Source organism: Taurulus bubalis, assembly GCF_910589615.1.
Source record: "Taurulus bubalis genome assembly, chromosome: 20".
Classification (NCBI taxonomy): domain Eukaryota; kingdom Metazoa; phylum Chordata; class Actinopteri; order Perciformes; family Cottidae; genus Taurulus; species Taurulus bubalis.
This window is the reverse complement of record NC_136608.1, coordinates 15,526,509-15,552,282: the sequence shown is the minus strand read 5'-3', so window position 1 is coordinate 15,552,282 and position 25,774 is coordinate 15,526,509. Positions and strand designations below refer to the sequence as shown.

Sequence of the window (25,774 nt, the reverse complement as noted above, 5' to 3'; positions counted from 1 at the left end):
AACAAACAAGAAAACATTTAATTTCATTTTCATGAAGTGCAAATACTTATGTTTTTTATTATATATTTAAATATATATATATATATATATATATATATATATTTTTTTTTTTTTATGTCCACCAATCTCCAATACAAATAGTGCAGATTTAAAAAGACTACATCTACCCTATATTTCCCTGAAAAAACAAAATTATTATTATTATAATTTGTTTTAAATATGAAATCACAGACAAAAGTTGACGTCAACGGCACAAAAATAGTTTTGTCTTTGGCGCGGGGTCCTCCTCAGAGGAATTGGCGCAAAAGAAACCTGAGCAGTGCAGTAAGTCACGAAAAAGAAACTCATTTAAATGTGAATCTGAGGTACTGCAGGTCACGTGCACAGAAGTCTTTGAGGGGAACTCAAACTTCTTTCTGCTCACTCGTCTTCGTCCTCATCGTCACTGTAAAAGGCTTCCTCCTGTAGGAGGGAAACATGATTATTAAAAGAGACGCACGGGTCAAATTAACCTGTTCAAGAGGATATTAATTATGATGAGTTTCCCGTACATATCCTCCCTGCTGCAGGGCCCAGGGCGAGTAGTAGTGCTGCAGGTATCGGGCCCCGTGGTCCAGCAGCCGGTTCCTGGGCAGCGAGTTCACGGCGGCCAGACGACTGGTGACCTGCAGAGGAACAGAACAGTTTACCCCCAAACCGTAATATATATATATATATATATATATATATATGCCACGGAGCTGCTCTCACCTCACAGGTGACGGCGATCTGGGTCTTGGGCGACGCTTTGGGGCCCGGGGACTCGGGGTTTCGGCTCTTGAGGCCCATCCTCGTGAGCAGCGTCGTCATCAGCAGCCGAAAGAAACCGTAGTTCAAAAACAGATCCGAGCCGATCGCAGCGTCCTTCAGCTCCTGGAGACACGAGAACACTTTATTTAGGCTCAGGGCCCGTTTATTGAGGGATAAACATGTTGAAATATTATATTATATAATAGAGTTGAGCAGTCTGGAGGCTTGCTGTTGATACGCGTCTCTTTGTAGTAGTTTAGTGTCTCTTTGTAGCTGTTTAGTGTCTCTTTGTAGTAGTTTAGTGTCTCTTTGTAGTTGTTTTGTGTCTCTTTGTAGTTGTTTTGTTTCTTTTAATAGTTATTTTGTTTCTTTTAATAGTTGTTTTGTGTCCCTCTGTAATAGTAGTTGTGTCTCTTTGTAGTTGGGTTGTGTCTCTTTGTAGTGGTTTTGTTTCTTTTTATAGTTGTTTTGTGTCTCTCTTTGTAGTTGTTTAGTGTCTCTTTGTAGTTGTTTAGTGTCTCTCTTTGTAGTTGTTTAGTGTCTCTTTGTAGTTGTTTAGTGTCTCTTTGTAGTTGTTTTGTTTCTTTTAATAGTTGTTTTGTGTCTCTTTGTAGTAGTTCAGTGTCTCTTTGTAGTAGTTCAGTGTCTCTTTGTAGTAGTTGTGCGTCTCTTTGTAGTAGTTGTGCGTCTCTTTGTAGTAGTTGTGCGTCTCTTTGTAATAGTTGTGCGTCTCTTTGTAGTTGTTTTGTGTCTCTTTGTAGTAGTTCAGTGTCTCTTTGTAGTAGTTCAGTGTCTCTTTGTAGTAGTTGTGCGTCTCTTTGTAGTAGTTGTGCGTCTCTTTGTAGTAGTTGTGCGTCTCTTTGTAGTTGTTTTGTTTCTTTTAATAGTTGTTTTGTTTCTTTTAATAGTTGTTTTGTTTCTTTAAATAGTTGTTTTGTGTCTCTCTGTAGTAGTTGTGTGTCTCTCTGTAGTAGTTGTGTGTCTCTTTGTAGTTGGGTTGTGTCTCTTTGTAGTGGTTTTGTTTCTTTTAATAGTTGTTTTGTGTCTCTCTGTAGTAGTAGTTTAGTGTCTCTTTGTAGTAGTTGAGTGTCTCTTTGTAGTAGTTTTGTTTCTTTTAATAGTTGTTTTGTTTTTTTTAATAGTTGTTTTGTGTCTCTTTGTAGTAGTTCAGTGTCTCTTTGTAGTAGTTGTTCAGTGTCTCTTTGTCGTAGTTCAGTGTCTCTTTGTAGTAGTTGTTTAGTGTCTCTTTGTAGTAGTTGTTCAGTGTCTCTTTGTCGTAGTTCAGTGTCTCTTTGTAGTAGTTGTTTAGTGTCTCTTTGTAGTAGTTTAGTGTCTCTTTGTAGTAGTTTAGTGTCTCTTTGTAGTAGTTTTGTTTCTTTTAATAGTTGTTTTGTGTCTCTTTGTAGTAGTTCAGTGTCTCTTTGTAGTAGTTTAGTGTCTCTTTGTAGTAGTTTAGTGTCTCTTTGTAGTAGTTTTGTTTCTTTTAATAGTTGTTTAGTGTCTCTGTCGTAGTTCAGTGTCCCTTTGTCGTAGTTCAGTGGCTCTTTGTCGTACTTGTGTCTCTTTGTCGTAGTTCAGTGTCTCTTTGTAGTTGTTTAGTGTCTCTTTGTAGTAGTTTAGTGTCTCTTTGTAGTAGTTTTGTTTCTTTTAATAGTTGTTTAGTGTCTCTTTGTCGTAGTTCAGTGTCCCTTTGTCGTAGTTCAGTGGCTCTTTGTCGTACTTGTGTCTCTTTGTCGTAGTTCAGTGTCTCTTTGTAGTTGTTTAGTGTCTCTTTGTAGTGGTTTTGTTTCTTTTAATAGTTGTTTTGTGTCTCTCTGTAGTAGTTGTGTGTCTCTTTGTAGTTGTTTTGTGTCTCTTTGTAGCTGTTTAGTGTTTCTTTTAATAGTTGTTTAGTGTTTCTTTTAATAGTTGTTTAGTGTTTCTTTTAATAGTTGTTTAGTGTTTCTTTTAATAGTTGTTTTGTTTCTTTTAGTAATTGTGTGTCTCTGTAGTAGTTGTGTGTCTCTTTGTAGTTGTTTTGTGTCTCTTTGTAGTAGTGTCAGTAATACATAATTTGTTTTCTAGGAAGTATAAATATTGCAACACTTATCAGAGGGGATCTGCTCCATCACCATTGTGTTGCCTCCTTGGATGATAGAGTTGTAACTTAACACACAAAAATCTATAAGATTTAAATGAGCTTGACAGTAGAAATAATTTCACTACTTTCAGTTCATAAACATCCAGTAAGATGGAAAACTGTCTTGGACACAAACAATATCTGATATATCTTTTATTTAATAGCTCCTATTAACCGTTTATCAGCTCTTGTGAACTCTAGACCTTCCAGATACGGCGGCCGACGGGCGCATGAAACCGATTTGAGGTCACATAAACGTGAACGACTGCTGTGAAAGAGTTTCCTATAAATCATCAAGCGGTCGAGTGAATGGAGAGGAAGTCCGACGTGTTTCTTACCGCCTCGTTCAGTCGGTCTCCGGCGGCTCTCAGCAGGAGACCAATCCACTTCTCCACATTCTCGTCTCCATCGGCATCTAGAAGAAAACCACCGGGTTTAGAGATTTAAAGGGCCACGACGTAAAAAATCATGAAGGATCAAAGACAAGAACTTTTTTCTCCCTAATTGATGCTCAAGCATCACCTATATTTAGTTTCATGATTTTTAGATAATATATTATAGTTTATTATATTATGGTTTAATATATTAAACCATAATATAATAAACTATAATATATTATGGTATAATATATTATAGTTTATTATATTATGGTGTATTATATTATGTTAAACTATAATATATTATAGTTTAATATATTACGTTATATTATTATGGTAAAATATATTATAGTTTATTATGTTATAGTGTAATGTTATAATATATGATAGTATATAATATTATTTATTTATTCTAACATAATATATTATAACTTAATAGTTTATATTATAATATATGATGGTATGTTATAATGTATTATATTATAGTGTCATATGTTATAATATATTATAGTTTATTATGTTCTAATAAATACATTATATTATAGTTTATTATATTATAATATATTATCTGAGACGGAAGACTTTATTTTAATTGCAGCTCTGCAGCTCGTGGGACATTTCTGTGAATAAAACTTCAGTCAAAGACTTTTATAAGGAAACCAGAACTCACCTTCTGGAGAGTCTGTCTCCACATCCGGAGGCATGAACGGGATTTCATCAGCGATCCTCGTCAGTATATTTGCCGTCTTTTTCAACTGCTCCTCCTCCTCCTCTTCCTCTTCTTCTTCTGTAACTGAAAGAAATTTAAAAAACAAGTCTGAGCACAGCGACAAGTCTCAGCCGGTATTTGAGTCGGACTTTCCCACAGAATGGAAACACGTCATCACCCGATCTGTTACGACAAAGTGAAAACCACAAGAACCACCAGACTCACTGAGGACGCTGTGGCTGCTTGTTTACAGAAACATTCAACGCGCTTTAAAAAGATGAAAAATGCATTTTAATGTTGGCAAGAGTACAAAAACAAGCTGATTTAGACGAGGAAGTCGTGTTTAAGAGCCAACGTCAGATTGAGAGAGAAGTTCTTTCTGATTTATGATGTGCATCATGGTGTGTTTTGGTAGATTATAACAGATTTAAATATATTTGGGCTGCAATTTACAATGTTTTCATTGTAATCGATTTTTTTCTCTATTAGTATTTTTATTAATCTTATTTGCACAATAGTGGGAAATGCCTGGTGTTTGCAGTCAAAGCCACGAATATAATAAATAATAAATATAATATACTAGCATGTAAATAAAGAAAAGTGATGAATTCTCAAAACAGAGATTTGCTGATTTAATGATTTTTTTTCTTTAATAAAAAAAAGACTGAAATGATTAAAATATTTATTAAATGATTTATTAAATCTATTAAATTTATTAAAATAGTTGCGGATTAATTTTGAGTCAAACTTGCATCTTAAAAATCCCCAAAAAATAAAAATCAAGCAGGAGGCGACTGATGGAAACAGAACAGTAAATCTTATCTTTAGTCGTGTTAAAATAACTTTATAACACATTTATTAATTCGACTGGTTTATGCCTAAAATGGGCTACAAATACCTAATTTGAAGCTCCCAAATATCACATATTAAATATAATCCAGAGCTCTATTATGGTTCTCACCACGGTGGGGGACGCCTCTCATCGGTCCACATCGGTTGTCGGCGTCCGGCAGCTCCCCGCTGTGCTGCCGCGGTTCTTCGCCTTCCGTCCGAGGTTTGATGCAGCTTAAAATGTTTCGTCTCCATCTCTTCATCCTCCTCTTCTTCTTCTTCCTCTTCTTCCCCTCCTCCACCTTTTCAGTCTTGTCCGGCGTCTGCAGGGACTCGCTTGCGTCGTTCCCACCGGATGTTAAAGCCAGTCCTCCTCCCCTCTGAGGCGGCTCCCTCTGAGGCGGCCTCCTCTTGGCGTAGGCCATCAGGAGCCGGAACTCCACCGAGTCCTCCATGCTGTCCGGGTCCGAGGTGGATTTAGGGTTCGAGCCGCCGTTGTGGTCGGAGAAGGGGTCGTAGATTTGCACGTGTCCGTTCGCCATGTTGGTTTACTGTTGATTTCTTTTTAAAAGAAGAAAAAAAAAATCGTTTAAAATATGAGATTAAACAAAAAAAATCATGAATTTCTATCTAAATAAAGCGTTAATCGGGAATGTGTTCTTGCCATTAGTTAGCGCTTTTATGTTTTTTTTTATTACTTTAAACATACTATTCTGCAAGAAAAGTTAGAATACATAACGATGTGTGTGAAACTCAAGGAGACGTAGTTAAATAAAGGTAAATTAAATGCAAATCACTAGTAATGTCTGCAGTAGTCGGGTTGTCTTCATATCTTCTGTAAGTGTGATGCTATTTAGTATAATTTATATTAGTCTGTTAATCGAGTATTGTTAAATATATATATATATATATATATATATATATACATACATACATCATTTATATTAAAAATTGCTTGTGCTCGGCACAGCCTAATAATTCTGAGTAAAATGTTCATACGTTATCATCATTTCTTTGGTTTTGTGTTGTCTTCGGTCTATTTCTGTTTGCATATTAAGGCCAGCTGACACCTTCATTATTGATTAGTCTTTTTTTTTATAAAATGTAAGCTAATAGTGAATAATGCCACAAGGGGATGTCTTTAAAATGCCTTATTGATCATGATGAACCATCAAAAGCTCAGAAATATTAATGTTATGATTTTAAAAACAAGCAAAATCTGGAACGAGTGAAATTTTGGATTTTTATGCCTAAACAATTAATCAATTAGTAAAATAGTAAATAATCTCCGGTTGATTGCTTTATCCTATTGAATATATATTTCTGATGACTGATGTGTTTTCTAGTTTTTTCTTGTTGTGCCTTTATTCTACACAGTTGTGGAATAAACATAGTTTCATACTCTATAATAATAACAATAATAATATAAATCGGACCCCTATTCATGTATTCATCAGGTTTTTAATCTTTATTTTAAGTCATTTTTGTATTTGTTTCATTGTTTTAATGCCCTCTAGTGGTGAGTAAGTGGGTATTACACCCAGGAAACTTCCTTGGTTCATGTCGAGACATAGCTCTTTAATTAAAGTAATAATAACCAGCTGTTTTGTACTAAAACACCACGAAATACATCGGGGAATTAAAAAGTAAGTTATTTAACTGCAACACAGCATATTTAATGCATAAAAGACAGTTTAGTTAAGACTGCAACGTACAAAGCTAAACAGGACATGTACTTTAAACTACTTTAATGTATGTAGAATATTTTAAAAACGTAATAAATGACAGCACTTACGGCCCAGTCGAGTAAAAAGAAACACAAACGGACTCCAACTCGCTCCGTGATAGTCTCTGCCGGTCAATGACTCTTCTTCGTTCGTCTAAGTACATTTAAAGACTCCCAGCGGTCCAAAGTTGTCGACGTGCTCGTGCGTGCGCCATCCCGCGACGCAATGACGTAATGACGTAATGACGCAGGCTCCTGTCAGAGAACGTTAAATGTGACAGAAAGCTGCTTGGTGCTCTCTTCACAGATTTTAAAGTGTGATCACAAACACAAAATATTCTATATTTATATTCAGTATTTAAGTTTTGTTTCCAACAAAACACAAATAATCCCGAACTGAAAGTGAAACCGATGCAGCAAATAAAAAGTGTCAACTTTATTTATTCTAAAATGATAAGTTACTGAAATGTTGTTACAACTGTACAATCTGGCATGCTTTGTCATTATGCCTCTCAAATGTATATTTTTATATATATATATACATACACACATTTGCATTTGTCTTCTTCCCTTAAACATTTTAAAAGTCCACAGAATTCATCCCAAAGTAAATAGGTGGGGATTTTTTTTCTTCTTCTTTGTGACAGAAACTCCCAGAAGCTCTTTGTGTTGGTTAACACAAGCCTGTTTGTTGTTTTGACAGGCGTGTCACTGATATAATAACCTTGTTCAACATCAAAATACTTTCATTTTGGCAGTAACGTTGCGACAAGAGAAAAGGGGAACCGGTAAAATAAAAACTAAAATAAGAAAGAGGAAGTTTACATTCGTGGTGACATATAGATAATAACATGTTGGGCCCCTGGCACGAGAATCTACCACGTCTTTGTTGTCTGAAATCTTCACAAACATTTAAAAACTCAACCGGCACTTGTTTTGATGGTAAATGAGACGACACGTGATTCCTCTTCCTTACAGGAAGTGTTCCATTTCTAAATACTCACTGATATGATGACTGCTGGATGACTCATGGACACAAACACACACACAGCGGTTGAGGTTTAACATCACGCAGTCATTTTACACTTTACTAAATAAGACCTTAGATGTGAGTTTAATATTCCTGGTTGGTCATTCAAATGTATATTAATTTATTCAGGTTCCCACATGGGGTCACGGGGTGAATCTAAGTCTCACTTCAAATGTATTTGAATGTTATTTAAGATAATACAATTGTCTAATTTGGTGAAGTTGTCGACACAGTGATGAAACGGTGATGAAAGATTGCAAGACATTGCGTCTTTTTAAGGGTCACGAGAGAAAAGGTTGGGAACCGCTGATCTAGAAAACGCTACTGGAGCCCATGCACCAGTAAAAATCTGATAAAAAAGATGGAAGTAATGATAAGGGTAAATACGTTTGGTTTACTAGGTCAGAAGTATGAGATAAAATACTCAAAATCATGAGACAAAGTCAAAATGATGAGATTAAAAGTCATTATTATAAGACGGAAGGTCGAAGTTTTGAGACAAAAAGTCAAAATTATGAGACAAAAGCAGAAAGTCAAAGTTGGGATACAAAAAGTCAAAATTTTGAGAAGGAAGTCAACATTTTAAGAAGCAAAGTCAAAATTAGGAGAAGGAAAGTGAAAGTGAGGAGACAAAAAGTCAACATTTTAAGCAGGAAAGTCAAAATTAGGAGACAAAAAGTCAAAAGGTATTTTTTTTTTATCATGACTTTTATTTTATTTATTAACCCAGTAAACTTGTATTCTAATCTAAATACTGAAACAAGTCAGCTGACTTATTTTATCTGCAAAAGTATTCAAACTTTCCAGCCGCACTGATTCTTCCAGTTTACCCAGTTGATAAATCTGAACAGTTTTACAGATTAAAACCTCCTTCAAGTGCTCAGGAAAAAAAACCGTCATGAGAGAACTCGAGCGGCCCACAGGTATGTCGTCTTCAGGGAATTCCCAGCCGAGAGCTCGAGTTTGACTTCACGACCGGCTGAGAAACCCATCAGAGACGCGTCACATTCTGGAAGTTTGAGTTTACGACAACGAGCTGTGAAATATTTAACGTGTAAAATGTAAAAGAGGTTAAACTTTTTATTTTATTTACTGGCAGTAAAGTCCAGAGTTTGACTTTTGACATGTAAACACACCCTGTATCAACCACTGCTAATGATTAACTGACATGAATAATGCATAATAATAAAAACCTCAGTGGCCTGAAAGCACTTGATTAGTTATCGGTTCAGATGTTTAAGGCAATTTTGCAAACCTAAAACATGATATAACATATTTAAAAATAAGATTGTGGATATTTAGACATTTTTATTCACGGCTTCAGTTTAAACTTCTTTCTTTTAGCTGTGAGTGTTTTCATTAAACATTGATGAAGTCCAGAAGTTGATTGGTTTCTGTTTCAACTTCCCCTGCAGCTAAAACGGTCCAGAGGAACTTAACTCCACCCGCCTGGCGCTAAAGAGTGAGTAAAACAAACACAAAGTAATGACATGAATCCAGAGTGAGAAAAATACCCAAAATCTAAAATGTCAAGATGTTAGAGGAGCTCTGAGTTTATTTTTAGATGTGTGTGGTGTCGCTTCCTGTAAAAAGCCGTTTACAATCTCAGTGATAACCCATAATAAATAATAATATATAATATTAAAAAAAGATGTACAGTGATTGATATCTTATTGTATTTGAGATAACTTTAGCCGTGCAAAAAATAAAAGATCTGAACAGCTATTTGATGAATTGCTCTGAAACTTTGCAAAGACGTCCGTGGTCCCCAGAGGATGAACCCTCCTGACTCTGGGGGTCATGTGACTTTTCCCTCTAGCGCCACCAGGAGGCTGAAATGTGTTGTTTTGAGTGAACTATTGGATGGATTGCCATGAAATTTGGTCCAAAGATAAGCGTCCTGGTTTTGGTTCTCAGCTGTCGACCCGAATACCTTGTAGTATATGTATATGTATGTATTTATATGTATATACATATATGTATGTATGTATATTTGAGATAATTTTGATATACTATAGTTTTGGGCTGAAGAGGAAACACAGTTAGTTAGGCGACTGTCCACAACTCAAACAAACAGGAAATAATGTCAGAGGCCAAACTACAGCGTCACATCTTCTTTTAACAAATGAATAAAATAAAAACAACAAACTTCAAGTAATCCCATCATCATCATCATCATCATCAGCAGCAGCAGAAAAATAAGAAATACAAAAAGCAAAAGAAAACCACATGTCCAACTTAAGAGGAAACTCAGGTAGAAATCATTTAAAAACTATAATAAAACAACAATAATGCCATCTTTTATGCCGTGACCAGAAAATAATCCCAAGGAAGGAGGGAAGAGAATGCCATGCAGAAACCAACGATGACACGAACTAATGCAGAGCTCCAGAGGAAGAGAAAGAGAAAGAGTGATGAGCTTCAGCTCGAGGGCTTCATGGACCTTCTGCTCTCGGCGTGGAGACAGCGGCGCCATCGCAGAGGTTCTGCACCGGAAAATAATAAATACTTTGACGGGAAAAATCGTATCTGAGAGACTTGAAATGTGGATTTGGTCGAGCCAATTTACTCAGATTGACTTTTGTAGAGAATTTAACACTTTAAATATTTTATTTACTCATCGTGACGCCAAAAAAAATTATATTTTATCTTAATTTTGACCAAAGACAACGAAAAATGAAAAAAATTGCTCTTTAATTTTCTTGAAAGTGTCAATTTTGATTTATTAATTTCTGCTCTAAAAAAAACAAAACAAAGTTTGACTTGACTATGACTATTTGTTTGCCAGACATTTTATTTTGGGTTGTTTGCCTGCAAATAGATGATAATCTGATTACAATAGAACATTTGTAAATTAAAGCCATGTGAAGAAAACATTTAAAAGTTTTTTTGTATTACATGTTTTACTGTTTAAGTTCGAATAACATTATTATTTCATTGGTTTTCACAGATTGAGAAGGAAGTAAATTATCCTTTATGTATAAAATCGGTGGATTGCCCCTTTAAATGACTAAACTAAACTGTTTTCAACATTAGTTTTACTTCTAAATACTGAAAAAGAGGAGCATGAATGTTAAATACATAAAGGTCCATTTACTAAATATCTTCTGGAGCTTTCAGCCACATCGAGGAAGGCCACCAAATGTTTCTGAAAGTTCTGGAAGAAATCTCGTCAGTGAATCACTAGCTGGGGGAAAAAAATGGTTAAGAAATCCTAAAAGGTCATCAATGACTCATAACGCCTGAGTTTCAACATGTTGTTGTGAGGACTTCTACGACGGCCACCGAGTCTTTTCAAGATTCAAATGTCATTTAATGTATTTAAATATCTTCCGGGGAAAGCGGTTCCGACTTTATATATCGAAGTAACAGGTTATATCAAAAGAGACCTCACAGGTTGTTTCAAGAGTTCAAACCATTTACATGCACGCAAAATAAAATAAGAAATAAAACAACAGGACAATCATGAAAACAACCGGCGCTGAAGTAAAAGAAGAAGAAGAAGAAGAAAAAGCACATTCAATACTCCTCGGTGCCGAACGGTCGACTATGTTCAAAACATTAATGTAATGTAAACGACTAGTATACGCTGAAGACGTCATCTATTCATATTGCATTGAATATGGCTCAGATTGTTATCTTCTTCTTGGATAGATGCTGCAGACACACACACACACACACACACACACACACACACACACACACAGTAGTTACGTACATGCTGTACAGAGAAAAGAGTGTTTCTGTTGCAGCTGTACTGATTCTCTTTTCAGGTTTGATATGGAATGAGGAATCATATCACACACACACAGACACACACACACACACACACACACACACACACACACACACACACACACACACACACACACACACACACACACACACACACACACAAGCTGCATGTGAAACGCCTTGTCGGGTCAGGAGTACCAGGTACACACTTGGAAAGTTAAAATGTGTGTTTGTGTGACGTCAGCTGGACACGAACAGGTTATGTTTTAAAACGACTCTTTTTTTAAACAGTCTGGTCTTTTCCTCCTCGATCAACTGGCTGCATTATGGTTACTGGTCCTCCATACTGGGCCTCCATACTGGGCCTCCTTACTGGTCCTCCATACTGGTCCTCCATACTGGTCCTCCATACTGGGCCTCCATACTGGGCCTCCTTACTGGGCCTCCTTACTGGTCCTCCATACTGGTCCTCCATACTGGTCCTCCATACTGGGCCTCCATACTGGTCCTCCATACTGGGCCTCCACACTGGGCCTCCATACTGGTCCTCCATACTGGTCCTCCATACTGGTCCTCCATACTGGGCCTTAGTGGGTTTTAAAACCATATATGGCAACTAAATGCTTTTAAAGGCAAATGGGAGAAGTGTGTTTTTCCTGATTTGCCTCCAACACGTGAAATAAAGCAGCGGTTCCCAACACTTTTCTTTTTTTTTTTTTAAACGTGTGACACCTCAAAACATCGATATAAACTGGGAGCAGATGGAGTGAAGAGAGATTGTTGAGTTTGACGGGTTTTTAGATGCCAGAAAAAGGTGAAAGTGTCAAATATTTCACAAGAAAATAAAAAAAGTGACAAAAAAAATATATTTTGTGAGCCAGAAACATATTTTTCTTTCATTATTTTGTGACCTTTAGGATTTATAATTTTTTTTATAATGTATTACATATTTATTTAACTTTGTTATAATGTTATAAAACCTTGGACCACTTCCCGTAATTGTTTTGTTGGTCTTTTTTATGAGCAAGTGTGAAGCAACAGGTTTTAAAAAGTTAATATAAAACATTTCCTTCCTTCCTTTCTGGACTTAAACTAAAGTGAGACGGCTAGTTTAAGCTTCATGATGTCATCAAAGCCGCCCGCTAAACGACGTGGACGTTAAACCAGCGGCGTGGACGCTGAATGAAACACAGCGATGAAAACATCAACGTTACATAATTTGGTATGAAAGCAGATGAATGAGAACACACACCATCGTGACTGGGAGCAGATACGACACTACATCCTTGTAATGTCTTTGGCACACAGGTTTTATGGGGTAAACGGTTTATAAAAACTTAAGTATTTAGGTCATTTTGATTGTTTTCAACAGAAATATTTTTCTAAATGCTCATCAACACATTTTCTTTACAGAGTGAATGAACGCTTTTTTTCTTAAAATATGAATTGTGACCAAAAAAACAAAAACGTGTTTTCACGAGTTCGGCTCTCCTAAACGGCACGAGAGCTCACGCCGGCTGCTCAAAGTGCACTTGCATCCTCCATCGATCAGCACAACCAATAAATAGAATATTAATAAATAAATACAAATAAATAGTTGACCAGTAAAATCTCCACCGCAGTGCTGAAGCAGTTCCTCTGGTTTCATTTTTACACTTTTCTCTCCCGGACTCGTCTCCACTACGAGTGTGTTGTGAGTCCAGAGAGGCAGAGTGGCTGTGAGAGAGTGTGTGTGTATATGTGTGTGTGTGTGTGTGTGTGTGTGTGTGTGTGTGTGTGCGCGCGCCTCAGACAGCCGTCTCCAAGTCTTCGTGGGTGGCGGATGTGTGCTGCTGGGCGTTCAGGAAGGTGGCGAGCTCCGAGTCGCCCTCCGCTTGGTCCGCTGGCGTCTTCCCCTGGTGGACACACACACGGTCACTACGGCACAAAAGAGAGAGGAGCGCAGGGCTGCAACTATGCATTCAAATAACAACAACAACAACAACAACAAATTACCATGTAGAAAACAAAGAAACGCAGACGAATCCTCACTTTTCAGAAGCAGAATCAGTGAATGTTTTCGTCGTTTTGCTTGGAAATGACTCACAATTGTTGCGGATTCATTTCCTGTCATGTGTTTTTTTTGTCTCCAGCCACATTTGCAGTCTGAAGAACAACTTTATTGTGAGACCTTTGGCCTTCATCTCGGTCATCAGCCACTAAACTTGACGCATCAAAAATACAATGTGAACATCATCTCCCTCTTTCTCTCATCCCTCGGTGTAATTCATTGAAGCTGCTGGTTCCTGGGGCTGAAAATCACAAATGTGCCTCAAAGGACAGCTGTCGTCCTCAATCCTTATCCGCCTTCAATTAAATAAAACAACTTTATTGTCACGACGCAAGCGCGGCGATATTTCAGTCGGGTCAGCTTCAAACGTCGCGTCGCGTTAAAGACACGAAGCACTTTGCTCTCTTTCTCCTCTCACATGAAACAGACGCTCTGCTCATTCGTGTGTTAGCTGCCTTCACATTTCTCGACGTGTTTTCACAGGGTGGTAAAGGGAGGTGTTTTGATAGCTGGTGAAGCCAGAACCAACAAACAAACCAACCAACAAACAAACAAACAAACAAACAAACAAACGGGGCGAGACGATGATGAGTCGCTCTCAGGTCAGGACATCCTCCTGCAGACAGACACGCCCTGGAGCCTCTGGGGATTATTTACAAGTCACGCTGGTCCTCTTGGTATGACTCAGCAGCGTTTACGGGAACTGTGTCTATAGTGTGTGTGTGCAACTGTGTGTGTGTGTGTGTTTACCTGACAGTTGGTCTTTTCGAGCGACGCTCCGGCCTCCACCAGCAACCGACACACGGCATGCTGCTTCTGTGAGGCGGCTTTGTGCAAGGCAGTGTCCCCTCTACACACACACACACACACACACACAGATCAGATAAGCTCTGAGAACGTGCAAATTGTCACAACGACCGCGGTCGTCATTTACAGGTAAAGATTGCTGACGTGAAACAGAAAAGAAGACACAGCAGATAAAAAGAAGATTAATCACGCTATTAAGGCAAGTGGCTTCAACAATAATCTGATAACAAGTATATATATATATATATATATATATATATATATACACACATACATACACACACAGTATATATACACACCTAAAAAACAGAAACAAAAGTAGTCAACATACTTCTCTCTGTCGGTCAAATCCAGAAGCACCTTCGAGCCTGAAGATGAAAAAACAAGAAAAACATAATCAGGTTTTAGATTTTATTACATTTTTTACAAGAAACAATGATTATTGAAGAAAACCCACATTTATTTATCTTAAATTAGTACTTTAAAGCGGTTTAACAGCGTCAAACACAACAAAAAGTGTTACACACATTCTTTTCCCTCGTCGAAACCTGCCGCCGAACATTACCCACAATGCACCTCCAAGGTTGACACTGCTGCTTTGCTCGTAGCGGCTAACGTTACACCACCAGATTTATTCCGAGTGACATCACTTGAGGACATTTTGTCAGACTTTACTCAGAGTTCACCTGGAAGAGTTCATCGGCTTCTCGTTTGTGCTGAAGATGTTTGAAGGGCAACATGAAAAGGAGGCTAAAGTAATAAGCTTTTTTTTTTTTTTTTTACTTAAAATGTAACATACAGCCGCCGAATGCGGGTAAAACAAGCAAGTAGTGCCTCACTACTCACAAGTAGAGATGCCCTGCGCGGCCCGTGGATCATTCCACAGTGGATCGTGGACAGAAAAAAGCCACGCGCCGGCCCTTTAAGAACACCCTACACACACGTTTACCTGCATGCAGCTCATGCGCAGTCTCACCCTGCTGCAGGATGAAGCCCACCAGCTCCGCGTGTCCGTTCTGGGCGGCTATGTGCAGCGCCGAGCAGCCTCTGGAGTCTCTCACCAGCAAGCTGACGCCTCGGCGCACACACTCCGACAGCTGGAGAGAAGGAGCAGGACGGCGTTTTATTATCTGTATTTGTGATTGACATCTTTTTTTATTAAAATCGTTTGGTTTACAGTAAAGCAGAGAAAACATCATGCAGAGAAATCTGTCTCCTAAAAGTTGCAGATTTAATGAAGCGGCTTTATTGATGTTCTCATCAGCTGGTGAAGAAAAGGGAGAACCTGAACAGATTAAACTAAACAACTGGTTTCAATTACACGTTCCTCTGCAGGCGGCGGTGATTTAACTTTACCATGGACAGATCTCCGGTACTGGCAGCCGTCAGCAGAGCTGGAGACACACGAAACAGACAGAAAGTGAGATTAAAGCTGCAGAACCAGACTTCCATTAGATGTTCTACGTTCCTCTGTGACCGTCTTCCTCTTTTCCGTGTGGAGGGACGATGACTAACTGTGAATAAAGTTTAGGGATTTTCTTTTTACGGTGTTTTCAAAAACCAAGTAGCTCTTTTATCCTTTTATCCTCTTTTGAGCTTTCAGTTTCACCAGCTAATCTCCTCTCAGCAGAACATTTTCATCGGAATATCACAGCACGCGTGACCAAAAATGCTGAGTCACCTTTTTGTATTTTTCTGCAGGCAAAACTGAAAGTGGACGAACATGCCACGCGAGGATGACGAGGAACAACAAGGTTAGTTGGGGTGAGTTCAAACGGGAGAGTCCCAGGAATCACAATGACTTATTGTTATTATTCAAGAGGAAAACCCTCCAACTTTTCCACGTCACCATCATCACACCGTGCCGACTTAAGAGACTCACAGCTGCTTTGAAAAACATCTGCAAAGCCCGCGGGGGATGTTAAGATTTCATCTAGCAAGAGGAAAAACTGTTCTTCCAGATGAAACCGCGGCCTTTGACTCTTTATGTCTAGATGACAAACAAAAACAGCAACGTTCGATTTGAAGCTAAAGAAATATAAGAAATCCAGCATGTTTTTTGTATAAAAATAATATGACGAAATAACAGCTTATTACAAGATTATTTTAGTTTCTAAAGTTATGATACGCTCAAAAACACCAGTTTATATACACTGTTAAAGAGGTGTGTGTGTGTGTGTGTGTGTGTGTGTGTGTGTTCTACCTTGTTCGTCAGGGGTCAAGGAAACACTGTAAATAAAAATTACAGAAGGAATTAAACTGTGAAGTTTACAATTTATGTAGAAAACTTTTTCAATCTTTTAATTCAATGTTTACTCTAAATAAACTAAAATAATATGGATGAAAGTTCATCCTCTCACATAAGAAGTCATCGACAGTTATGAGATTCTGAGCTGCAACGACACGCTGAATAATCAATTTATTGATTGACCGAAAATATAATTATTATTTTTCAAAAGGATACTTTCTGATATTTTATAGACAAAACATTTAATTGAGAAAATAATCATCAGATTAAATCGATAATAAAAAGAATTGTTGCACATTTTTATTCCTTCTACACGGTCTATGCAGAGATAAAATGCTCTTTTTCATATATATGTATGTATGTATATATATATATTAATTATCTATTAATCCATGTTGAATGTTGACTCTTAAATGATAGAAAAACTGCAAATCTTTACATCTGAGAATCTGGAACCAGAGAATAAATAACAGTTCTCTTGGTCGACTTATCCTTTCCGTATTAAAAACCCAAAACAAAATGTCGTATCCGCCGCGTCTCTGCTGACGTACCCGGCGGTCGGCTCCACCACCAGATCGGGCATCGCCGCGGACGACCCCTGGTTCACCGTCGGGCCCTCGTGGTCCAGGATGAACACCTCGTCCTGACAGATCTCGGTCACGAAGTGGAGGTGCTCCTACACACACACACACACACACACACACACACACACACACACACACACACACACACACACACATTTAAACACAAATGTAATCTAATTCCAGTAAATTGTCATCATGTAGAGTTAAATATGAACACGGAATAGAGTCAAAAATACTCACTGAGGCAATTATTAACGCTTAGGCAATAGTAGATTTTACTCTATTTTAAATTTCTTTTCAATATGAGTAAAACTTACTGTGCACACACACACACACACACACACACACACTCACCTGAGCCTTGTCGATGCGGTAGAAGCGGTCAGCTGACGTGGCTGCAGAGCAGAAACAAGCGTCAGCAGGAAGTCACTTTCTTTAGAGCCGACTGATTTGATCTCCCCTCAGAGTATTAGTTCATCTCATTTATCAAGTTAAACTTTTACATAATTACTGACTCCAACCTCTTTTGTTGAAGCACTTGTGTAAACATAAGAAAGGAGCTTTGCAAAGCTGTTATAATAGTTGAGACACCAAAAACAATGAAATAAAATACATAATTTAAGTCTTTTTTTAATTTTCTTTTTTACAGATTTTCATTTAATTAAATGTCTATCTGTCGATGGATGAGGCGTCACATCAGTCCACTGATGAAAGCTACAAACGTGGAGTGTGTGGCGACACACACACACACACACACACACACACACACACACACACACACACACACACACACACACACACTCTCTGGGAAGTGCGATACAGAAACACACCTGTAATTACCGCTGACAAAGAGCGTTGACTGAGGCGGAATGATTATAAATAGTAACGGTGGATTTATCAGCATAACAAAATGTACAGATTTAGCACAAAGGATCTAAAAATTCTAACATGTCACAATAATAATTACTTTATTTGTGACGCTCTTTTCTTAATATAGTGTTAAAGTACGTGAACGAAGGACGGGAAACGATCAAACTATCATACAGCAAAGAAGGAAGTCGATTTAAAAGCAGTGAAATATATTTTTTATATGAATATGAACGTGGGCTCACATACTTTACCTGCTGCTCTCTGATTATTAGTGACAGCAACGATAAAAAAGAAAGAGGTTTGTTCCTATTTGTCTGAGTCACATCAACATCTGTGTCTCAGCCACTCACAGTCCAAGAAGCTCCAGTTGGGAGAGAGTCTACTGGTTGAACTGGTCCGGGGGACGCCTCGGCTCTCGTCCTGAAGACAAAGAGGCCAGACACTCGTGATCTTCATCATCATCATCATCATCATCATCATCATCATCATCATCACCATCACTTTACTGAACAATAAGATAAACGCAGGCAACACTTTACACGGGAGGGAAAGCAGAAGAGAGAAATCCAGACAGAGAAAAGGTATTATTGAGTATTAATTATTAAACAATCAGTAGCACGACAGAGACAATGAGGCAGAGATTAGTTCAAACTAGTGTGAGACTCACCACAGCTAATGAATATCCTTATGATATTACTGTTTATATGTTTTTTTAGTGTGGTAGGGGAGGACTTTACTCAACAAGGGTGTCAGTCTGTAAAAACCTGCATTTCATTTGTTGTATTCAGCTCATTTTTTAAGGTGAATTCCTTATTCTAAAGTTATATTTAAAAATATCATAACTGTAGCATAATTGTTATGACACATATTCTAAGTACTGGAAAAAGGGCGTATTTAGAGATGTCAATTATGTAAGAAATGACTTAAAAACCCAACTTTTTCCTGCAGAAAGACACCCAAAAGTGGTATACCTGATAGTGCACTCTGTGGCCAGTAGATGGCGCCTGGTGTAAGTCCTAGCAAGCACAGCAGACAGGTTTCAAGGTTAACAAACAGCCAAAGCATTTACATCCAAAAACGTCCACAGATGTTAGCCCGGTTAGCTTCCCACGAGGGACTAAAGAGAAAGCTCTGCACTCCCAGCGGTGATGGATGCTCATCCGTCTATAAATAAAGCCGCAAGCATCATGAAATAATGATAAAGAGGAAGAAACAGAAGAGAATTGAGATGATGTATGCGTATTAAGGAGGAAGATGAAAGAGAACTTGCCTCTTGTAGTCGGTCGATGTAGAGTCTGCATGTCTCCAGGTCACAGTCGCCCCTCACCACCACGATGCCCACCGGGATGGCTGGAACGCACAAAACACACACTTAACACACTTAACACACTTTAGTCCTTTATGCATTGAAACAAGTAGGTTAAACCTGGATTAGCTGCAGTTAGTTTTTGTGGCTGCATTCATAGACATTTCATCTTTGATTTATTTTCATTTGTCGTTGTTTGCGTCCACCTGAGGAATCTATGTCCAATATTCACTATTTTAGCTCAGATTCAGGTCCCCGAGGGAAATATCAGGCTCCTCCGCTGCTAAACGCTCCACTATGTTCACCAGATAGTCTTCAAACTATCAAGACTTTATTATAAAGACTTTATTCACGTGACATTTGACCTCTGTGTTTAACCTCATCCTGAGCATGTAGGAGCAGTGGGCTGCAGAGGACGGCCACTTCAACAGCCTCCTTAAGCCTCATTATCTCTATTTAAGTGAACACACACACCCCTCCACACACACTTACAGATGTCTCGTAGCCGCTCCTTGTCGTACTGCAGGCGGTCGTACTCGTGGAGGCTGATCCGATTCACTCGAAGACGCAGACGATCTGGAACTGCGTGAGGACTAGAAAGAAAAAACACACACAAGTGCATGTATACACACACACACAAATCAAACAATGATAAGGACACACACGTATGCATACATGCACACATACACACGCACATCAATAACAAGATTTGGCAGCTTTTTTTTTGCAAGATAATTACATTTAAATTCTGTTTTTCTAACGGAGCTCAGGTTTTAAAGTCTGACTGCCTCTGTTGTGCTCCTGCAACACGACCCGGCACTGTGTTTGAGGGCGGGGCGGCACGTTTTTAAGTCGAGGTTTGTGAATATTGACGTGGGTGAAAAACAAAACCACGGTGAGGAAACACGGCCACAGTGTTACCCGTCGACCGGCCTCAGAGGCTGAAAATCTTACCTGCAAAGCTACAGAACGGAGTCAAATTAAAGGACATTAACGCCACGTTTGTTCTTGTCAGTCACAGCTGAAGCAGAATTAAGAAAACAGCTTTTCTTGGCGGGGCGTGGACATCAAGTGAGAGCCAAGGAGGGGTGCAGGAATAATAAGCTCAAGGTGAAGTTAAAGGTCAAAGGACGACAGCGGGGAAAAAACGTCACGACAAGCAGCAGACGCACATTTACAAGTGAGGAGACTCAGCATGCGGCCATTCTCTCTCTCACACACACACTATCTCTCTCTCACACACACACTATCTCTCTCTCACACACACACTATCTCTCTCTCACACACACACACTATCTCTCTCTCTCACACACACACTATCTCTCTCTCTCACACACTCTATCTCTCTCACACACTATCTCACACACACACACTATCTCTCTCTCACACACACACACTATCTCTCTCTCACACACACACTATCTCTCTCTCACACACACACTATCTCTCTCTCACACACACACTATCTCTCTCACACACACACACAATCTCTCTCTCACACACACACTATCTCTCTCTCACACACACACTATCTCTCTCTCACACACACACGAGCTCTCTCACACACACACGAGCTCTCTCACACACACACGAGCTCTCTCACACACACACTATCTCTCTCACACACACACTAGCTCTCTCTCACACACACACTATCTCTCTCACACACACACTATCTCTCTCACACACACACACACACACACACACACACACACACTCTCTCTCTCTCTCTGTTTCTATGATACGACTCAACTTGGGTTCGACCAGTATGAGTTTTTGAAGCCAACAGGTACCCAAATTTGCCGATGCTGCAGTATTTATCACCTTCAAAGTTGGTCTATGTCGGTTGCGCAATTTGTAGAATTTTTTTTTATATTTGACTTAATGTTGGGAGAAAAGAGATATAACTTAAAAGATTAAAAATTGTTAATTAAGTCACGGTATCATTAAATAAAACCTACAACATTTTTGATAATCCATCGGTTGTTCCAGTAATGAAAAATGTGAAGATTGTATCACTAGTTTAAAAAGAAATATCTTGAAGATTTTACACAAAACAATTACATCCTCTAAGTCTTGTAATTATTTTGATATTTTATAGACTAGACGATTAACTGTAACTACTTGAACACTTAAATGATTGCAAATATGAATACTGCAGCCCTAACATCAAATTTAAGGAATCAAAAGGTTTATTTATCACATAAACAAGCAAATTATGTCATGAAAGTTCCCCTAAAAGACAAAAAACAATGTGTTAAAACAAGACAAAGCGTTAAAACAAGACAAGGCCAAATAGATGACAGACAGTCAATGTAATGAAGCAACATGTGAGTTCTGACATCAGTGGAAAACACTGGCTGGTTTTCAGTGGAATGAAATATTGGTTGAACCCAAACAGACGAATGTTGACGACAACTCACTCGTTCACAAACACACAAACACACAAACACACAGTTACATTCAGTGACAGAGGGCTCAGGTACTTACACAGAGAAGGAGTCGGGGGGAGCAGAGAGGCGGCGCAGATCAGCTGCACACACCTTCTGAATACTACGGCCACACACACACACACACACACACACACACACACGCGCACACAGAGAAGAGAGGAGGAACATGAGGAGGTGAGGATATGAAGAAGAGGTGAGAGGAGGAACGTATGGTGGAGAGGAGAGGATGAAGAGGGGAGAGAAGGAGGAGAGAAGGAGAAAGGAAGGTGAGGAGAGAAGAGGAAGCGAGGAGGTGAGGAGAGGATGAGAGGAAAAGGAAACAAGGGATGAGACAATGAAACAAGAGGAGGAAAAAAAGGAAATAAATGGGGGGAGGAGACAAAAGTAGGGGAGAGAGAAATGAAATGAACAAGAGAGGAAGGAAACAAAAGAAAATAATAAATAATCAAAGATTAAAAGACATGTGTTGGTACCAAAAAGAAGAGGAGGGACAGACGAAGAAAAGCTCAGAGGTAAGTGGACACATTGATAGCACAGAGTAGAGCAGCAGTACATCAAGACAATACTGCAGTAACTACAAAGTACTTGTTATTTACTGTAGCTGAGAATAGACCCACATATATATAAACACAAAGATATACATGGAGAAGTATTAGTGCTTCAGGGGATGGAGGAGTGTTAGAAGCAGATATAAGCGATGCTTTGTGTTTATACAGCCACCACTGCTGGAGTCCAACACATTTACTACAAGTGCTCTTCTTAAAGGGCCAGCGTGTGTTTAGACAGGGAGGGGTTGATGTATGACTTCATTCTAGGTGTCATTGAATCCTACACATGGTCCCCTTTTAAGTAACATTTTGATTTCAGGTCTAATCACGATGGGAGTATTTTTTTTTTTTTACTGAGGTATTCCTACTTTTAATTAACAAAAAAGGGAACAAGAGTCCTTCTCCCGCCTCCTGCCTCCTGCCTCCTGCCTCCTGCTTCCTCCCTGATGGAAATCAATAAACGTCTCCGTTCATTCTCCTTCTCGTCTGACATCGCCACACGGTATAACATGTCGGCGTGTCTCCCTGGTGCTTTCGTCTTGATTAAATTGAACATACACCACACACACACACACACACACACACACACACACACACACACCCTGCCCTTTTATTTGGCGGTTTGGCGCGCTGACGGGAGATGTGGGACACAGAGAGGAGTGAATGTCAGCTCCCACTAAACAGATTGTATGACTCACTCAGTGCAACCCGGGCTTTTACAACACTGCTGGCCTAGTTCCTCTATCTGTGTGTGTGTGTGTGTGTGTGTGTGTGTGTGTGTGTGTGTGTGTGTGTGTGTGTGTGTGTGTGTGTGTGTGACTCACTCGTTGAGCAGGGGCACAGAGGTGCGTCTCTTGCTCTTCTGGACCATGTTGGCCTGATTTCGGAGGGAGATGCGCAGGGTAGAGGGAGCCAGTCGACACGGCTCACCGTCCACCTACATGCACAGACACACACACACACACACACATGCACACACACAACTCATTGTTTGGTTATTGCTACCATCAGCGCCAATACGATACTCATATATGATACGATACTTTTTCCTGTAGCTCAGTTTGAGGGAAATAAACGTGCTTTTACAGCGAAAGAAAAAGGTAAAAACATGATAAAGAAAAATCATTTAAAAAAAGGTTTAATGTAACTTTTCTGCATTGAAATGTCTAAAAAATGATCATGTTGTATATTATGTTGAGTTGTGTACTTAATAAGACTTTCAAACATGCTGTGTGAAAGTTTGAAAGCAGTCAAAAGACACAAGGATTTTTTATTATCATTAGTTTTTTTTGCAGACAGTGCACATTTATATACCCTTTTAAATCTTAACTGTATCATCACTCACCTGAACAGGTACAGTCTTGAAGGTAGTGAGGACGACTTCTCTGCACTGGTGCAATCTCTCTCCGTGACCGCCGACCTGTAGCGCCGCCTGGTGGACAGAAGGGGGATTTACAGCAAAAGAAAGGGATGACGATTTCATTCAATCCTGCCGCATTGTTTGTTTCAATCCCCCGTCATCCTCCCTTCATTCAGGACTGATTCATTCATTCATTCATCTCACCAGTGAGGCCACGGTGAAGCCGATAACCTCGATGCAGCCGTCGTCGTGCCGCTGCGGTTCAAAGTCCCGGTGGTCGCCCGTGTTTCCCCACGGCATGGTGCCGGCACAGTACCTGCACACGGGGGAACAATATTTAAATATGCGTCATAAGTTCACAAAAGCGAGGGGCGGTTAACCCCGGTAATGGATGCGTTTTAACAACCTAAATATTATTTTCCACATATGAAGCTGATTGGATTTCATTCGTCCTGTATTCACTCCACAGCTGTCGTCTCTTCATTTTTAAAGCTTTTTCTTTTTAGCAAAACACTGAAAAATTATAAATAGGTCAATCTTTTGGGCATGAAAATGATCCCAATAAAGATGTTCTTTACACTTATCGAAATAATGTAGTGTGGAGTTGTCATTATAATCACATGATACATATAATTAGATCACATTATATCATTTTATTTCATCTTGATGTATAAAGGATTTGATTTTTATCTTCTGAAGATTTACTTAATTCATTATTTTGCCTTTTTTCTTCTATTTTTTGTATCTTTCATGTCTTCAACTTTTAACTTTGAGCCAAACGCGACACACTCTCATGGACTCGGTATAAAATCACCTACCTGGGAATGTTTAGAAACACAATGCACTGAAATTTCAGCTCCTGGATCTTCGGGGTGAGATCGGTGCCGTCGCACTGAGGGAGACAGAGACAGTCAAAGTTAGAAGCTGTGGCTTCGACCAGCTGTTCACTAAAGGGGATGCGAGCCCTCGGGCATGAACCTCTTCACACTTTACTCAACAAAACAACGGACTTTCACTCTCAGATCCTTCACTTGCTTGTTTTAGTTGTACGTGTGGCGTCAAGCTTCTCTCTCGGTTCTCAGTTTCTACTCTCAGTTTGAACGCTCTCGCTCTTCAAGCTGTTGTGATGTGAAGCAAAGTCATCCATTATAGGTCAAAGGTCGCGTCAGAGGAGTGTGGATAATTATGGACCTGAGGCATAATGTGTGGTCTGAATGCAGGAATTCTTCAGCAAGGATGTCAGCGAAGTGTATTAATATATCTTCAGCAAAATATAATCTGTTCTGAAATGCCTGCTATAAGTCTGGTGATATTCTTTATTTCTGTCATTGTGGACAAATCCCATGAAAACACCATAACCAACTATGTTTGTATTTAGCAGTTTAGTAGATTAGTATTGCGTTCGATATACCGCCATAGAGCTCCGTTGTTGTCTAAAAAAAACTATTAAAAAACACATTATTGAGCCTTACTGTTGTACTGGTAATAATAATAATAATAATAATAATATACATTTGATTTAAAAAAAATAAGCATTCTTTTAAAGAAATAACTTACTTTAAAAAAATAAAGTATATATAGTCAAACAGAATTACAGTTCATTACATTTCCCTCGTAAATATAGAACATTGCCAGCCCTTAATATTAGCCTAAGATTATCAAAAAGTATTTTCTTTGCTAACTCAATTAGCGAACGTCAGCGCATAACATTTAAACAGATGTCATGTCATTCTGCCCTCAGGAGGAAGAAAAACATAATATAATAAACTATAACATCCCAATTAAGGCAATCATATGTCTATTGTAATACTTGATTAAATGATAAGCCAATTAATTAGTCGATTTACAGAAAAATAATCCCTAGTTGTTGTTTATTTAAGCAAAAATGCCCAAATTGAATATTTTTTATGTTTTGTTAAACGTCTATGATGGTTTATTGAAACATCTTTGAGTTCTGGACTGATAATAAACCAAAAAAAGCTATTTAAATATGTTCAATTTAGCTTTGTTAATTTGTGGACAAGTAATCAAGAAAACAAAGAGCAGAATCCTGAATGCGTGGTCGTTAGCCGCTCAGAGGTCAGGGAGGATTCAATGTCCCGCTGAAGGACACTTCAGCATGGCGGATGTTAAAAGAGGAGTTGAAGGACGGCCTTTTTAATCACCCGGCCGACCTGCTGCCTCGACATGTCGACATGGAAAACGATACAGATCGAGAGAGAGAGAGAGAGA

At 38.8% G+C, this 25,774-nt stretch overlaps 2 protein-coding genes across 2 annotated transcripts in view; both read right to left on the bottom strand.

The window, feature by feature from the left end:
• LOC306752148 (uncharacterized protein) lies at positions 1-6,741 on the bottom strand. The gene is made up of 7 exons (XM_079235858.1): positions 6,621-6,741; positions 4,956-5,386; positions 3,956-4,078; positions 3,247-3,323; positions 751-912; positions 552-665; positions 1-462 (listed from the first exon to the last, which is right to left on the bottom strand). The coding sequence occupies exons 2-7, from the start codon at positions 5,365-5,367 to the stop codon at positions 421-423; spliced, it is 930 nt and encodes a 309-aa protein (XP_079091984.1). The 5' UTR covers positions 5,368-5,386; positions 6,621-6,741; the 3' UTR covers positions 1-420.
• Positions 6,742-13,103: 6,362 nt separating this feature from the next.
• Positions 13,104-25,774, bottom strand: part of dgki (diacylglycerol kinase, iota) — a gene marked incomplete at both ends in the record, with an annotated part of 55,778 nt that continues 43,107 nt past the window's right edge. The window contains 17 exons of the mRNA XM_079235836.1: positions 13,104-13,211; positions 14,117-14,216; positions 14,505-14,541; positions 15,150-15,270; positions 15,530-15,567; positions 16,377-16,402; positions 16,973-17,097; positions 17,360-17,400; positions 18,226-18,295; positions 18,847-18,891; positions 19,146-19,225; positions 19,674-19,774; positions 21,672-21,734; positions 23,007-23,119; positions 23,528-23,614; positions 23,747-23,858; positions 24,361-24,434. Coding sequence (XP_079091962.1) covers positions 13,104-13,211; positions 14,117-14,216; positions 14,505-14,541; positions 15,150-15,270; positions 15,530-15,567; positions 16,377-16,402; positions 16,973-17,097; positions 17,360-17,400; positions 18,226-18,295; positions 18,847-18,891; positions 19,146-19,225; positions 19,674-19,774; positions 21,672-21,734; positions 23,007-23,119; positions 23,528-23,614; positions 23,747-23,858; positions 24,361-24,434 — 1,341 coding nt within the window. The remainder of the gene's footprint in view (positions 13,212-14,116; positions 14,217-14,504; positions 14,542-15,149; positions 15,271-15,529; positions 15,568-16,376; positions 16,403-16,972; positions 17,098-17,359; positions 17,401-18,225; positions 18,296-18,846; positions 18,892-19,145; positions 19,226-19,673; positions 19,775-21,671; positions 21,735-23,006; positions 23,120-23,527; positions 23,615-23,746; positions 23,859-24,360; positions 24,435-25,774) is intronic.

Bases quoted from the DNA above. Each gene is read 5' to 3' on its own strand.
- LOC306752148 (XM_079235858.1), bottom strand. From the start codon at position 5,367: ATGGCGAACGGACACGTGCAAATCTACGACCCCTTCTCCGACCACAAC. The intron at 4,079-4,955 runs GTGAGAACCATA...AATTTCTTTCAG, and splicing joins GAGAGGCGTCCCCCACCGTG to TTACAGAAGAAGAAGAGGAA. The intron at 913-3,246 runs GTAAGAAACACG...TCGTGTCTCCAG, and splicing joins GAGACCGACTGAACGAGGCG to GAGCTGAAGGACGCTGCGAT.